The 15,043-nt window shown below is 40.0% G+C and overlaps 1 protein-coding gene across 1 annotated transcript in view; it reads left to right on the top strand.

Moving 5' to 3' along the window:
* Nucleotides 1–14,272: 14,272 nt before the first annotated feature.
* The window catches only part of LOC134793327 (radial spoke head protein 3 homolog), a 44,716-nt gene continuing 43,945 nt past the window's right edge, over nt 14,273–15,043 (top strand). The window contains exon 1 of the mRNA XM_063764866.1: nt 14,273–14,566. Coding sequence (XP_063620936.1) covers nt 14,445–14,566 — 122 coding nt within the window. The 5' untranslated portion in view covers nt 14,273–14,444. The remainder of the gene's footprint in view (nt 14,567–15,043) is intronic.

Below are 15,043 nucleotides of genomic sequence, written 5' to 3'. Positions count from 1 at the left end.
ACAGGTTATGGGCCTGCGCGTTTTCAATAAAAATCAAACCGTATTTCGAGCGTAAAAAGCGAAAATAGTTAATACGGTCGCCGGCAGTAATGGCGTCCAGTACAAATTCCTCATCTCCACTCGTGATGGAAAAACTAAAAGGAATGGAAAACTATTCATCGTGGAAATTTATGATGAAGATGGTGCTAGTTCATGAAGATCTTTGGGATTTTGTGGAAAAAGAGGTTGACGATAAAATACCGGAAGATGTGAAAAAGGGCCAGAAAGCGCTCGCACGCATTGCATTGTCCGTGCAATCGACGGCCTTCGTACACATAAGGAACGTGACCTCGGCACACAAAGCATGGACGAGTCTTCAGAAAGCATATGAAGATAAGGGATTATGTCGGAGACTAGGCCTGTTGCGAACTTTGTTTAGCACAAAGTTAACGGATTGTCAGAGTATGGAGAAATACATAAACAAAATCACGGATGTCGCACAACAACTTCAGGATATTGGTGCTGGGTTGGAGGATGACTTTGTTGCGGTCATCATGCTGAGCGGACTTCCTGAGGACTACGACCCGCTAATCATGGCTATTGAGAACTCGTCAACTGCCAAATTATCTAGCGAAGTTGTATCGGCGAAGCTGCTACAGGAGAGGATGCGACGTGAGGACAGCAAGCGCGACGGAGACGGAGTTACGGCTCTGGCGGCCGCGAGAAAGCTGCCCAGGTGTTATGTATGTAAGAGGACCGGACATTTCAAGAAAGATTGTCCGATGTTGAACAAAAAGAAAAGTAGCAAAGAAACGTCGTCGGCAAAGGCTCTACTCACGGCGCTGTCGGTGAACGTGGAAAGTGATCTTTGGTACGTGGACAGTGGATCGGCGAGTCATCTTTGTCGAGATGTGAACATGATGAGTGACATGAAGTCAGAGAAATCGTTGCAAGTGACTGTAGCTAACGGAGATAAACTATTTACGGCCGGGCGAGGTAATGTTCAAGTGGAACAACGTAATGGCACTGTAAAGACTATAAGTGATGTGTATTATGTACCTAATTTAGTAGCTAACTTATTGTCGGTAAGCGCCATGGCAAAGAAAGGCTTTAAGATAGTATTCGAATCCGACTGAAGTCTTTCCGTGACCACAGCTGGTGCAACTCAGCTGAAACGTCGGAATTAAAGGTAAAAACAATGAAATTATATCGCGGTAGACCCGTTTGTGTAATTAAATAATCGTCTTTATGTCTAATTATCCAACAATAGTAGCCACTTACCGTGTATTGTTGTCTAAGTGGACAAAACGGTATGAATGTTATAAAACTGTATAAATCTAGACAAGTGACCGTTATATCATTTAACTTATCCACTTATCCACTAAGTTTAAGGTGGATATGTAGACAAATGACATATTATCCAACGACCATGTTATGCAGTTAATCGTTTAACGACTATCGCTGTCAAAAGTGGAAAAGACGACAAATCAATAAAAACTGGATAAAATATCCGTTTTATCATCATTTATCCAGCCATATCATTTATACAGTCGACCATCATAGCCTTGCTGAACTGTATATTCATATTGTAATTCCCCCAATTGTCTGTAACATGTTTTGTAAGCCAAATAAATTAAATAAAATACAAATAAGTATAGTCAAAGATTATACCTACTTTAGTTTATCTGTGTGAAAAATACAGCCTATTAGTACCTAGCGGCCAGCTAGCAACCCGGCGAATAGCCTCACGCATTCCACCGCCCACATATGGACTTTACTTAAAACGAGTCGAAATAGAAAGGTTATTGTTATTGAGTTTAAAACAATGGTGTAGTGTAAGTGGTCGGGAACAATCGCTCCCCGCGCGCCGCGCCCCCCGCCCCGCCCGCGCGCGGTGCGGTGCGGTGCGCCCGCGCCGATGCGCGATATGCAAATGGCCGCGTATTGACCGCACTATTGTTTGTTGCGCCTTTTATTTGCACTAACTAAACGAGCCGCTCATACGCGTGTAACTTATGGCTCCCGAGCGCCTCGAGCGAGCTCCTGCCGAATGCAGAGGGAACAGCCCGTTCTTTCAGGATAGACTGCGCGCTTTCGCTACAACTGCGTGAGCGACTTAAAGCTCCCAGCTGTAACCCGTGTTTTTTCACTAAGGCGGAGATGAGAAGAGACGTGCGGGAATCAATCATTAGTTGTAATCCAGCGGAGTCGAAAAGATGTAGATTACAACTAATGCTATTGTTTTATCCCCGCACGTCTGCTCTTATCTCCACTCATCTCGGCCTGAGTGGAAAAGCAGCCACTAGGTCTTAGTAACTGTTCTTTCAGGTTAACCTATGCGCTTTTATTTGTATTAACTAAACAAGTGTACGAGTGATACGTGTAACCTGCGGCTCTACAGCGGAATCTGTGTTATTGACAACAGAAAAAACAACGCATTCTTAAGCCCTTTTAAATAAATAAATAGCAGCGTTGTTGTTATTGATAATCTTATCATTTCTAACTAGGTACCCATAATTTGCATAGAATCTCATGACTAGGGATCACCAACGATTTTGTGCCCAATCCAAAATGTCGAAAAGGTTAGGCTGCCTTCCCTCTGAGGCGGAGATGGAAAGAGACGGCAATCCACTAATAGCATTGATTATCTTTTCCGTTCCGCTGGATTACAACCAATGCTATCGGTTCGCACGTCCCTTTTCATCTCCGCCTCAGAGAAAAGGCAACATTAAACTGCGCAGTTTCGCTCAGAGTGCATTGTTTGGCCATTGCTCGCGCTCGCGGCGCGACCCGCGGCCGCAAAGGCTTCCGCGGCTATTGTCGATTGTCCGCTCACACCCCCCACCTCCCCCCACACGGATCATCTCCGCAGATATTTCCATCCTGCCGTCCAATGCCGAAAGGTCACAAGCTGTTTAATCTTGACAAATACATAAGACCTTTATTTGTGAGGCATTGTTTCGGTAAGATGAAGGTTTGCTTACGTGAGCTGCGCTTTATTTGGATATTCACGCGTCGTGGTTTACTGCAAGACTGGGCACTGAAAATTGCACGAACAACTGTTTCAATATGTATGGATGTAGTAAACTAAACGCAGTGTGACAGAAGAAAGTTTTTGCTTTCTCTTCTAATACGAAAAAAGAGATTAACTTTGGTCAAGCAAAGTGCGGTCAAATCAGGAGAATCATGCACGGACTTTTTACTATAGGACATTTTATTTAAAAAAAATCACGTTATATGATTAAATTCTCTTCTTATGTCAACTCCTCCTGCGAACTCTGTTATGGTGATGATTCGGCAACATTGTAAGTATAACTTGTTAAAAGCTCATGTTTAATTTGTAAGGAATTAACAAAATATATGAATCTCTTCATTAAAATTCTGTTACAGTTTCATATTAGCATCACCGACGGGACAGTGAAAAACCCGCAATTCGCCAGAAAGAGTGTGTATTATTAGCCTTATCCCTTATTCATAAAATATCACCCATGAAAACCATCCCAGTGACAACCGTCTCAGAATTCGACGAAACATTTTTAGCAACTGCGTTTAACCCGAGGTCAGAAATACTGGGCCGTCTGTTGTTCGAACGGCATTGGAAATCAGGATTACACTCATTAATTCATCGGCAAGAAGCTAACAACAAAGATCATGTCGGCAGACGCAGGTTTTTGCGACCAGTCGCAAAACGCAATGGAAATCGCAGCGCGACGCGACGCGACGAGAAAGTGTGATGTTGTCACGGACACTTGGGGACCAAATACATTGTATAGGAACTGTTTGCTGACATAACATTTGAAACTTGAAAATCTTGTTAGATAATATTAACTTTTATATGCATATTTTATCCGTACACTGTTATTTGTATTGTATTGTTTTAAATTGGTTTAGTTCTCAATTTATACTCAGTATTAAGTGCAGGTAAAGGCTCGAAACGTCGGACTTGTTTTGTTTGAGGAATAACTATTGCGCTACCTATCTGATAACAGTATTAGGTTTAATTAGATACAATTCTGTCATTGTAACACTTTAAACTCTCGCGTTTTGTACACATATTTAATTACACAAACGGGTCTACCGCGATATAATTTCATTGTTTTTACCTTTAATTCCGACGTTTCAGCTGAGTTGCACCAGCTGTGGTCACGGAAAGACTGACGTCCCAACAAATGTCAACAGAGATATTAATAAAACACCACTAAACTACCCGAAATTTGTTTATAAAAATGTTTGGGGTAGACAAAGAACTTGCAGCTACCCGTTAAAGTTTAATGTTTATTGTCCACGGCACGACACGCAACACTCACAGTATCCGTATTACACTGGTCCGAAGATATATATCCGCTGGTTTCAACATTTGAATCATGGTATAATAATATACTCCGCCTGGTACTCCATTCCCGTCTTTTCTAGGTCACCTAACTGACACAAGCCTACGTCATCATGCGACAGCGCTATATGATAATATGCGATAGCGCTATATATAGCGGCCATGTTATTGTGACGTAGGCCTGTGTCACTCTGGGAATAGAAGACCATGTTTTATTATTATACCCCGTTTGTGTAATTAAATTCTGTCATTAATGTAAGTTAGGTACTTTTATATAATGATATGATAGGTATTAATAGACTATGCCTATGAAAATATTCGATTTATTTATTTAAAGTGTACTATGACAGAAGCAAATATTCGAAATATACCTATAAATAAATAAAACTTCAACTTCGATGAAGTCGTGTTTCAATAAAAATTGAAACACTCGTCTTGATCTAAAAAACTTTCCGAAACAATACGCCCGATCGCAATCGCTCTGATTACATTAACGTTTTTACACACTTTATTAAACTGACAGATTTAAATACATCAGTCGCAGTGGCAGTCGTTCATTCGCGTCTAGGCACTCGCATAAACTGCACTTATCTCATCAGATCTCCGACCTGCCAGGCTGATTATGATTTCACTGTTTGTTAAGGTTTTGAGCTTCTTTTGATATGACTGTTCTCGATGATTGGTCCCCGCGCGCGCGCGTCTGTCAATCTGTCATTAAGGAATTTTGCCTGCACTTATTAGTGCGCGAGAGAGGTACAGTATGTACACCCAGCCGCATAATTGCATGGCTATTTTATAAAATTAAATGAATTTATTCACAATGTATCCATGAAATTTTGCAACTCGCTGTACGCAAGCCGTCTCAAGGTAGTGTCAAAACAAGATCATAACATTAACAAATGGTTAATTTAGAATCGGCCCCTTATCTCTTCGAATCTCCGAACTGTGTTTTTTCCCGCAATTCCTAAAATGGCCATCTAATGTATAATTCAATTGATTGCATTAGCGGTAGTTTTTCAGCCGGGTCGCGATACATATGGATGGCGCTCTAATAAATTGGTTGGGGTACCTGGCGCGGGCGAGTGGCTCGACAAATGCGGGCAATAAGAGTAATGTAGCCCATTGTCTAATGACTCTCCGGGATTTCTCGGCACCATCCACCGCGCGTAGCTTTACCTTTACTGCGTGTTTATTTATAGTCTTCCTTTTCCTTTAGATATACAGGGTGATTCAGGAGACGTGAGCAGGACTAACACTGCGCATATCGTTAATTATAAGCAACTGTTTCGTATCAGTATTAGTGAGGTTAACGTTAATTTTCTAGTCGTGTTGAAAAAAAAAGTTATTAATTTTTTTACGACATGCATGGTCACCCTAAAATTAGAATACTAAACTACCGATATTCTGTGTCAAATTGAATGTCATCACTGTCATCACGGTCTGGTTACTTTTAAAAACTCGTATCTCACTCAAGTTTGACAGTTTATTTTCTTCGTAATCAAAATGCCATTACGGTTAAAGAGGTTTTATGTTTATTAATTAGGTCCTGTAGGGTGACCATGATTGTTGGGAATTAAATTTGCCCTCACCAAAAAGTTAAAAAATAGGAAAAATAGTGGTTGTTTTTCCTAAATACGACGGTGATCGATCAATTATCAGTTACTGAGTGTGCAGGATTAGTCCTGCTCACGTCTCATGAATCATCCTGTATAATTTAGAAATCTAATTCCCGTTCGCCCGTTGTGTAAACTAAACTGTAGGCTGTACTTATATGTATTCCTCAAACTGACCAACATTTAGTCAGCTACTTTTAAAAACAACTTGTACTTTGGTTTTAGTACATACACTTTAAAGTTTATTTTAAGACGCAATGTACTTTGTAATTACGAATTTAATTATTTTTAATGCGTGACAAGAAACGTCAATTATGTACACTAATGACAATATTTTATTTATATGAAAAAGAGAAAATCTAAAGACTTCACGGTTTTAAAAGTTATTGAACTAACGTTTGAGGACTACAATTTATGTTTATTATTTGCTCGCGTTACAGGAGACACGCAGTTCATGTGTAATATGAGTAGCCTAGATTTAAATGCTAGGTACAGTATGTAGTAGTATAGAAGGTAAACGTACTAGTGCTCGACATGCTAATGCCCAATAGATGACACCTTGCTGTCACCTCTATTAACAATGACTTAAGTTTCAAGATGACATGTACTGGGACCGCGTCGAGCACCAGTACGTTTACCTTACAGTCATACGTAATAGATATGCGTCAACATATCGAGGATAGTAAAGGATAGTTTTCGGATACCGCGATAGTTATTCCTCAAATAAAACAAGTCCGACGTTTCAACCCTTTTACCTGCATTAGTATTCACAGGTGGATTGAGAGTTTCGTTTCATAACTAAAGCAATACGGTTAGACCAAGAAAATCTGCATAGATTTTGACAGCACAAGCAGTGCCAGTGTTATTTATTCGTCATATTAATTTCATGGAAGTTTGACGTTTATGGTAACATTCCATTTCTGACCGCAGCTGCACTACTAGTACTGAACGCGTCGGTGTTATTGTCAATTTCCATAGTAAAATGAACGGTATTAGTGCAGCTGGCGTTAGAAATTGACTGTCACCTTTAAACTACGTTAAGACATTTTGTACGACCTGCACTGCGTGTGCTGTCAAAATCTCTGCAGACTTTTCTTGGTCTAACCCTACAATACAAATTACAACAAAACAATATTGTAATTTTAACTCAAACTAGACAATCTCTTTAGTTTGTTAATTAATGTTGTTATGAAACAACGATGAGTAAGATAAAAGGGTCAAACAGATCACTGTGTTATGTCTTTCCTGTAGACATACACAAGAGTTAAGGGCTATAAAGGTTAATTTTCTTATTTAACCCTTATCCACGTGAAAAGGTCCTCCTTTTATTTAGAGAACTATGATAAAATCATTGCTTACATGCCCACAAGCTGTTAACTATTACCCACAGGAGAGAAAAATGTACTGTTCGCGATAACACACTATTTTTCTCTCCTGTGGGCAATAGTTAACAGCTTGTGGGCATGTAAGCAATGATTTTATCATAGTTCTTTAAATAAAAGGAGGACCTTTTCACGTGGATAAGGGTTAAATAAGAAAATTAACCTTTATAGCCCTTAACTCTTGTGTATGTCTACAGGAAAGACATAACACAGTGATCTGTTTGACCCAAAACGATCAGTAAACAAAAAATAATTTCAATTAAAGCAAGCATTCGAAGTATTTCGTTAAGTGGCCCATCCATAATGATCTGAACACAGCGAGGCTACGCCCGGAATGCCCATCACACCTGTCCCTTTAACCACCCATTCGGTTTGTAAAGGGATATTATGAGTAATGATTTACCTGCTCAGGGCATCCCTACCTACTACAGGCGTATTCTGTTTGTAGTAACAGGTTATGTCAGATTATATTACAAGTATTACATACAGGGTTCAGTGTCAAAAGTGCCAAAAAATAAAATTATAGTAAAATCACCAATAAGGTTACGTTTCCACTTTAAATATTCCACCCTTTCATTGTCATTTAATTCATTTTTCACGCCACTGTCCGGAAATGTGGCAAAAGATGGTCTAAAACCAAGCTGGCAAATAGGCAATAGCTGTAGCACCTGAACCACCACTACTACAATGTTTCATTGTTATCATCATCTGTCATTGGTGACGGTTCGCTACAGCAATGAGTATAATTAAAAACATAAAAATGAATAAAAGGTCTTTTTTGGCGCAACCTTTTCCTTCAAAAATAAAATTAGGTTATTTATAGGACCAATTTCTTGTTTAAAAAAAAAGAAATGTCAAAACCATTCATTCATTCAGTCAGTTCATTCGATTCACGCTTAAGGCGTTATTTAGTTTTGTAGCTGTTTATGGTTTTTTTAGCAAAAACGCTTCTAAGTTTAGAGTCGGTTTGAAGCAAACAACAGAAAAACACCTCTTAAAAGTGATAAAAAAAGTAAAAAAAGGCGGGATCGGAAAATACTCACTGAATTGGATAGTGTAAATTGTGTTTGACAAAAAAATACAAGAAACAGTATCTACGCTCGCTATAAAAATGAGTTCTTCTAATGAAGAAAATGATATTCTTACGCTGACGCCTACCGAAATTCAAGAGACAGCACAGGCAGTGGCTAGTAATGTGCTACCAGAGAAATCGCGGGCTAGTACTTATAGTTATGAAAATGTTTTCCTATTTCCTCGTAGTAGTCGTGAAAAGCACTATGCTACCAGAGAAATCGCGGGCTAGTACTTATAGTCATGAAAATGTTTTCCTATTTCCTCGTAGTAGTCGTGAAAAGCACTATGTAATGCCTCGGCCGGAAACGCTAAAGATGCACTCGTATTATTTGAGGGCCTCTACTAACGTGTCGGCCCCGGCCCTCAAACTCACTCGTCCATCTTTTAGCAGTTTTCCGTCCTCTCCTACAATGTACTATAATTAAAAGCGTAATTGTTTATTTTTTCTGCAATAAACCTAGCAGCTCGTATGCGCGGGCGGCCCGCGCCCGCGCCCTATTTTTTAAGGCGTCCCATTTATTCCACACATTCAAGGAATAGAGTCCAAGTTCCAAACATTAGGTAGTTATAGGAACGGGAAATACCCTCTTTTTAGGGGGTCAAAAAGGGGCGATAAATCAGCAGCCGGAAGCGGGAAGTCATTAGGTCGGAAATGAGAGTCGTCATTGTTGGCATTATTGGTAAGTATCTAGAATTCTAGATAATACTGCGAAATGGAGCAGCAGATATCATAAGTAAGAATAACTGGGGGCCTAGCCAATGTGACATCGACAAACGAAAAGAAAAAATGTGCAAACAGATGCTACGAAAAGTCACGTGGCTATTTCCATACAATATTTAAGATTCGATTGACGTAATTCTATCAACGAGTGTCATCTTTCGGCATGGCTAGGCTTTCGAAATAAATCATTTTTTGTTGGGGTCTAGCTAACTTCTACTCACTCTAATACTTAGTGAGTGATTTAACGATTTCAAACCTTCCAAGTGTATCGGGAAAAAATGGTTGCAGCTATTGTTTCTGCTATAATTCTGCCCGTTAACTCTGCTATACTTCATTCATAATTAATATTGTGATCGTTTGCATTTGCATATGGAACACGCGTGACGGCGTTATACTCCCGGTCCTCTCCGGACCCTCACTGCTTCTGTAGGCGCAGACACTACTGGCCGAATGTAAACCTTATTGTAAAGAGATAAGGTCTACCGATGACCAGATAAATATACCTAATGTTTGTAGCTACGCAGATAATTGATGAAGCGTTGTCTGCACTTCGGTCACACTTTAACTGTACTGTACCTATTCGAAGGGGCATTCCTACATGTGTAAAGTTGCGGAAAGTTTCAAAAAAGTTGGAAGTTCTTGGAAAATTTCGTTCCCCATACATTGAGAAGTTCCTGAAAATTTTCAATGTGGATATTTCGCAATGTTGGAAACATTCAGACGGCACATCATTAAGTATTCCTAAATTCTTATAGCTAAGTTACGTATAAGAGGGAGAAGGCCTGCCGTCAACATCGAAAAATCGAAAGTCGTTGACTGCCTTTTTATCGCTCGAATACCTATGCAAGAGCAATAGAGACAGATAAAGGTTTACGGTTTTGCAATGTTAGCAGAAGGCCGCGGCATCTGGTAATGTAAGCATATATGCGGCAGATCATGAAATGCCTAGGCCATCACCCTGGGGATCATGAAACGCCGCCATTTCATGTCGTTATGTCCTTTATGTTGTATCTGACAATGGCGACCTTTACGACTTTCTCTGATGATCACGTATACATGGCTCACAAAACAAAACTTTGTTTTAAATGTGCGATCGCACTGCGTACAATAAAGCTGCCCTTGGTCGTTGTATGTATACGAGTAGGTAATGTGTATGTGTAGGACGGCTTAAGACCAGACTTCTTTTGAAGGTTGAAGGCGCTTTTGGTCCAGGTGTTCAAGCCGAGCTTCTTTGAAAGTAGCTATAGTTACACCTTTTCTCACCTTATTGCGCCATTCTGGACTCCTAACCGTGCTCTTCCAAGCTCAGAGGGGATATTACTACAAGCTTTGAAATGGCGCTTCAGAAGGTCTTCTATTCTACTAACTAAAAGGACTCATTAATTAAACTTTTCTTTGCAACTCATAATTTTAGTTGGAGTTGGAATCATAGGTTGACATCCTTAAAGAAAATATTTGATTAATGGTGATCACTTTCGTATAAATTATGACTGCTCGACTTTCTATAGCTTTCCCATGACCGCCCTAAAAAACGAATGCAAGCATGAAAGGCCCGGAAGCTGGCAATTCTCGGGGAGACTTTTTACGACAAAACACTGCGGAAGTTATGCTCCAAGCACAGATCATTAAGCCGAGTAAAGCACTGAAAGCACAACTATATTTATTGCTGCATGGTTTGACAACCCTGTCCGACTGCGGGAGGGCTGCGGAGTGCCCACGCGCGCGCTCTCTCTATTCATACAGCAACCGTATCTTATAGTTGTTAGAGTTGGTTTTCGGATGGGGTGGACCGGTGAAGATAGGGCCCTCGCGAGGGTTGTCACGGAGGTCATTATTTTATGACAACTTCATCGAGGGCGGTGGCGCGACTGCAAATCACTTCCCCGTCATTAAATACTTATTTTATTTATTTACAAGTCACTTGAGATGTTTGATTTCAATAAACACATCATACACATGATACATTAGGATTATACATACAATAAAAAGTAAGTTAGTTTTAAAACATTGGTACTAAAAAGCTCACAAAATAAGTAAGTACTTACTCCCGGCCGCAATACAGGGTGACTGTTATAGTTATTGGCCACTACGTAGTAATTGGCCACTCCATACAAATCAGAAAGAAACAAGCCAATATAAGTCTTATCGTTAAGAGTGGCCAATTACTATGTAGTGGCTAATAACTATAATAGTCACTCCCTATCTCTACTATTTGCTAGTCCTACTTATAGTATCTTTATAGTAGCTAGTGCTAAATTAACTCTGTGCGTCTATCTGCTACATCTTCACGCTTAAACCGTTGAACCTATTTAGATGAAATTTTATGGAGATAGTCTGAGGCCCAGGGATTGAAATATGTAGAACAGTTTTTATCAATCATCATCATCATTCCACGCATACGCAGTCGCGGAAAAAGCTATTACCTAACTAATAAATGTTTGTTAGCATTGACGCCTTCGAGATGTGGTGCTAGAGAAAGATGCTCCGTATCCCCTGGACAGCATTTCGGACTAACGTCTCCATACTGCGAGAACTCAAGATCTCGTCGCGGCTGACCGAATATCTAAGAGTCCTTGAATACTTCGGACATACAGCAAGGAAAGACGGTGGCAGCCTCGAAAAGCTTTTTGTGACCGGCAAAGTGGATGGGAAAAGGCCTGGACGTGGACGCAGTCCAATACGTTGGTCCGACCAGATCCGCACCACTCTTGACTCCACAGTCCACATGGCTCTCCACACCGCCAAGGACAGAACCAGATGGAGAGAAGGTGATCCAGAAGGGAGGTCACGACCCTCATTACTGAGGATTACGACGCATGGAGGGGGGAAATGTTTGTTGACTAGGTTCCGTTTCGTACCTCATCAAAGGTCATATTCTCAATAATGTGTGATTCGATAGTTGATAACACTGCTCTATTGCACTACCAGCAGCGGCGTCCATATATAACTCGATAGTCTCGATACCCGTCGGCTTGCCGCTGCAAGACGCATATTATACATATGTATATTATGTATACCCTTTTTAAGTGACGAATTGTTGGGCTAGGTTCTATTAGATTAATTATTTGATAAAATATTAAAATCATCAAGTCATCATCAAAAACTTACATTTTCCCATATTAACAAAAGCGCCACCTATGTATCAACCCTCGAACTACACAGTGAATCGAACGAACCGCAAACATTTGCCAGCAGGCACACAGTACACGTTGGAACGAACACTCGTCCAAGCTTGGCTCTCTCCCTTAGCATTAGCAGTCAGCATTCCACTGAAGCAAGTATTTTTAACGGTGATCGCTAGATGGCGCTAAACGCAACTCTATATTTTACAACGATAAACAATGCGATCAGGCGATCACGGAAAACAAAACGATAAACCAAGTGCCCATGCCCAATAATGTGTGTATGTATAAATTTATAATTTATAATTAAATAGGCAGTAAAAAGGCGAACAATAAGGGATTTCTCCCCAATAATCCCAATTAAATATACACCATTTTTAAACGGTTTAATGTATTATCTAAATAATCCGGAGCCTAAATATGCAATTGTTGCAGCTCAAAAAATAATAGTAGAGATTAAATTAATAATGGCTACTGAAATGGTTGGTACGGGTATTTTTACATAGTTTTTATTTTACCTTCTCTTCTATCGTGAATCTATTCCCAAGTGCTTTTCTTTTTAGGGTTCCGTAGCCAATGGCAAAATACCCTTATGCCACACAAATACGACACAACGTGCCAAAAATAAACTTTTAATATAATTTGGAGGGGTAGATTTGACACGCTAGGCAGTTTACCTTGGCACAGTTTTTAATACCCTCATTTATGTACTGCGACTACTTCGACAATAGGGTGAAATACAAATTACAACTTTTGGTTCGATTCTACGGATCACTTTAAACTAAAAAAAATGACGCTCATAGTGTAGTTAAGAGACATTTTAAAAGGAAAATTGTGATAGAAGTCGAACGAATTGTTACTGTTCAGATGACCCCATTTAGTTAATTTTAAAGTAAGTAGGTACATATATTTTGTTAATGATACCAAAAAATCCGAACACAGCCAATCAATAATTCAAGTTACCTATTTTCGTCTGAACTAATCACGAAATGGCCATGTGAGCGGTCAACCACTTCTTAATACTTATTAACTATAAGTACAGACTGAACTGTTAGGTACTAACACAGAGACTACCCATATATACTACCCGCTCGGCAGCTGAGGCTTCCCATAAAGCTAAACCCAAGTTGAAGATAACTACGGTCAAGGGCATATTCTCATATTGTTTTCGGAACGCCTACGATTGTCGTTTTTAGGCATTCCATTGTATCTTGACCTCTATGTCTGTAGTGACAATGTGTTATACGAGAGCATTGTCATACTGGTCTACTTGAGCGATCATCATGGAAAACAATCTCTACACCTTATAAAACAAAATCCCCCGCCACGTCTGTCTATGCTTGTGTGTTTGTAAGACATCGGTTACACGCTAATTCTGGCGTCAGTTCAGTCCATCAGTCCATTCGAGTTTTGACTGATGCCAGAATGATGGAAAATGGACACGGTTACACGATCAGTCCAGACTGACAACCGACTGATAAAATTATGACACAGTCGTCGTTTGGACACAGAACGCAACACAGTCATTTAGTCTTGTCTATGGTGACTGACGCGAGAATGACACGAACAGGTTACACGATCAGTCTCCTATCAGTTTTCTGTCATTCATAATGGACTGACGAATATTATCTAAAAATTTAAATTTTCATCAGTCAAGACCATCAGTCGATCAATCCGCGTGTTACACGATAATTCTCCCGTCAGTCTGACCAGACTGATGGATTGAACTGACGCCAGAATTAGCGTGGTAACCGATGTCTATGTTCGCGATAAACTCAAAAACTACTGAACGGATTTTCATGTGGTTTTTACCTACCTATCGATAGAGCAATTCTTAAGGAAGGTTTGTGTATAATTTGTTAACCCGTGCGTAGCCGGGGCGGGTCGCTATTATAATGATACTTATTGATACCCTACATGGGTAACAACTACACTTAAATGAGAGTAGCCCTTATATTGTTGCATATACCTAAGGTTGAGGAATGATCAATTAATTATGTGAACGGTATCCGTAGCGACAACTCGGCGTGTTGACGCGTAGCCACGGAGATCTGATAGGACAACATCGTTAGGGTGACTGTCCGTACACATCGATTTCGTGTTTTGAAATTAGAATGTGTCTGATGTCAGTCAGTCAAAGCCTCTCGTGTCGAGTGTGGTGGATGTGTTGTGTGTTTCTGAGTATTCTCGAGGAGTGCTGGGGCCTGGTCGCGAGGCGGCGCGATGAGCGTCTCCGTGCGGTCGGTTCTTGTGGAGGGGCCCCAAAAGCCCAAGGGGCCCTACACGTACTCCAGTGTCCCTCGGGGCCTCTACAATAATATGAGGCTGAAGAAGGATCCGTCTTGGTAAGTAGCATTTATTGACAAACAAAACTTGTTTATGTTTTGATGAAAAGGTTTGCTTGGTGAAACGTTGTTATATTGTGTCTATTTTGTACACAAACATAGCGAAATGAAGGTCGTTCATTGTTCATTGTAAACTCGAATCTTCTACCATAGACCTAAAATAGCACAGGTACTCTTATAATGGAATTGTAAACATTCACTTGATCATATTTTGGAGAAGTAGGTACCAACATGGCAGTACCTAATGTTAAGTTTGTATTGTAAGATATGATAATCGTACAATCTTTTATTGGATTCGTTTTCACGGTCATGATCATGGTGAACATTTTTGATCTATACCTATATACATAAACATAATATACAATATGTGGGAGACTGAGTTTTGCTCGGAAAATATATAAAAACTCAAAAATGCGCATTTTCCCTATAAGACCTCTTATCTCATCTCTTATCTTATCTCTATAAGACCTAACTAGA

The sequence above is a fragment of the Cydia splendana genome, chromosome 9 (genome assembly GCF_910591565.1).
Source record: "Cydia splendana chromosome 9, ilCydSple1.2, whole genome shotgun sequence".
Taxonomy (NCBI): Eukaryota; Metazoa; Arthropoda; class Insecta; order Lepidoptera; family Tortricidae; genus Cydia; species Cydia splendana.
This window is presented reverse-complemented; position numbering and strand designations above follow the sequence as displayed.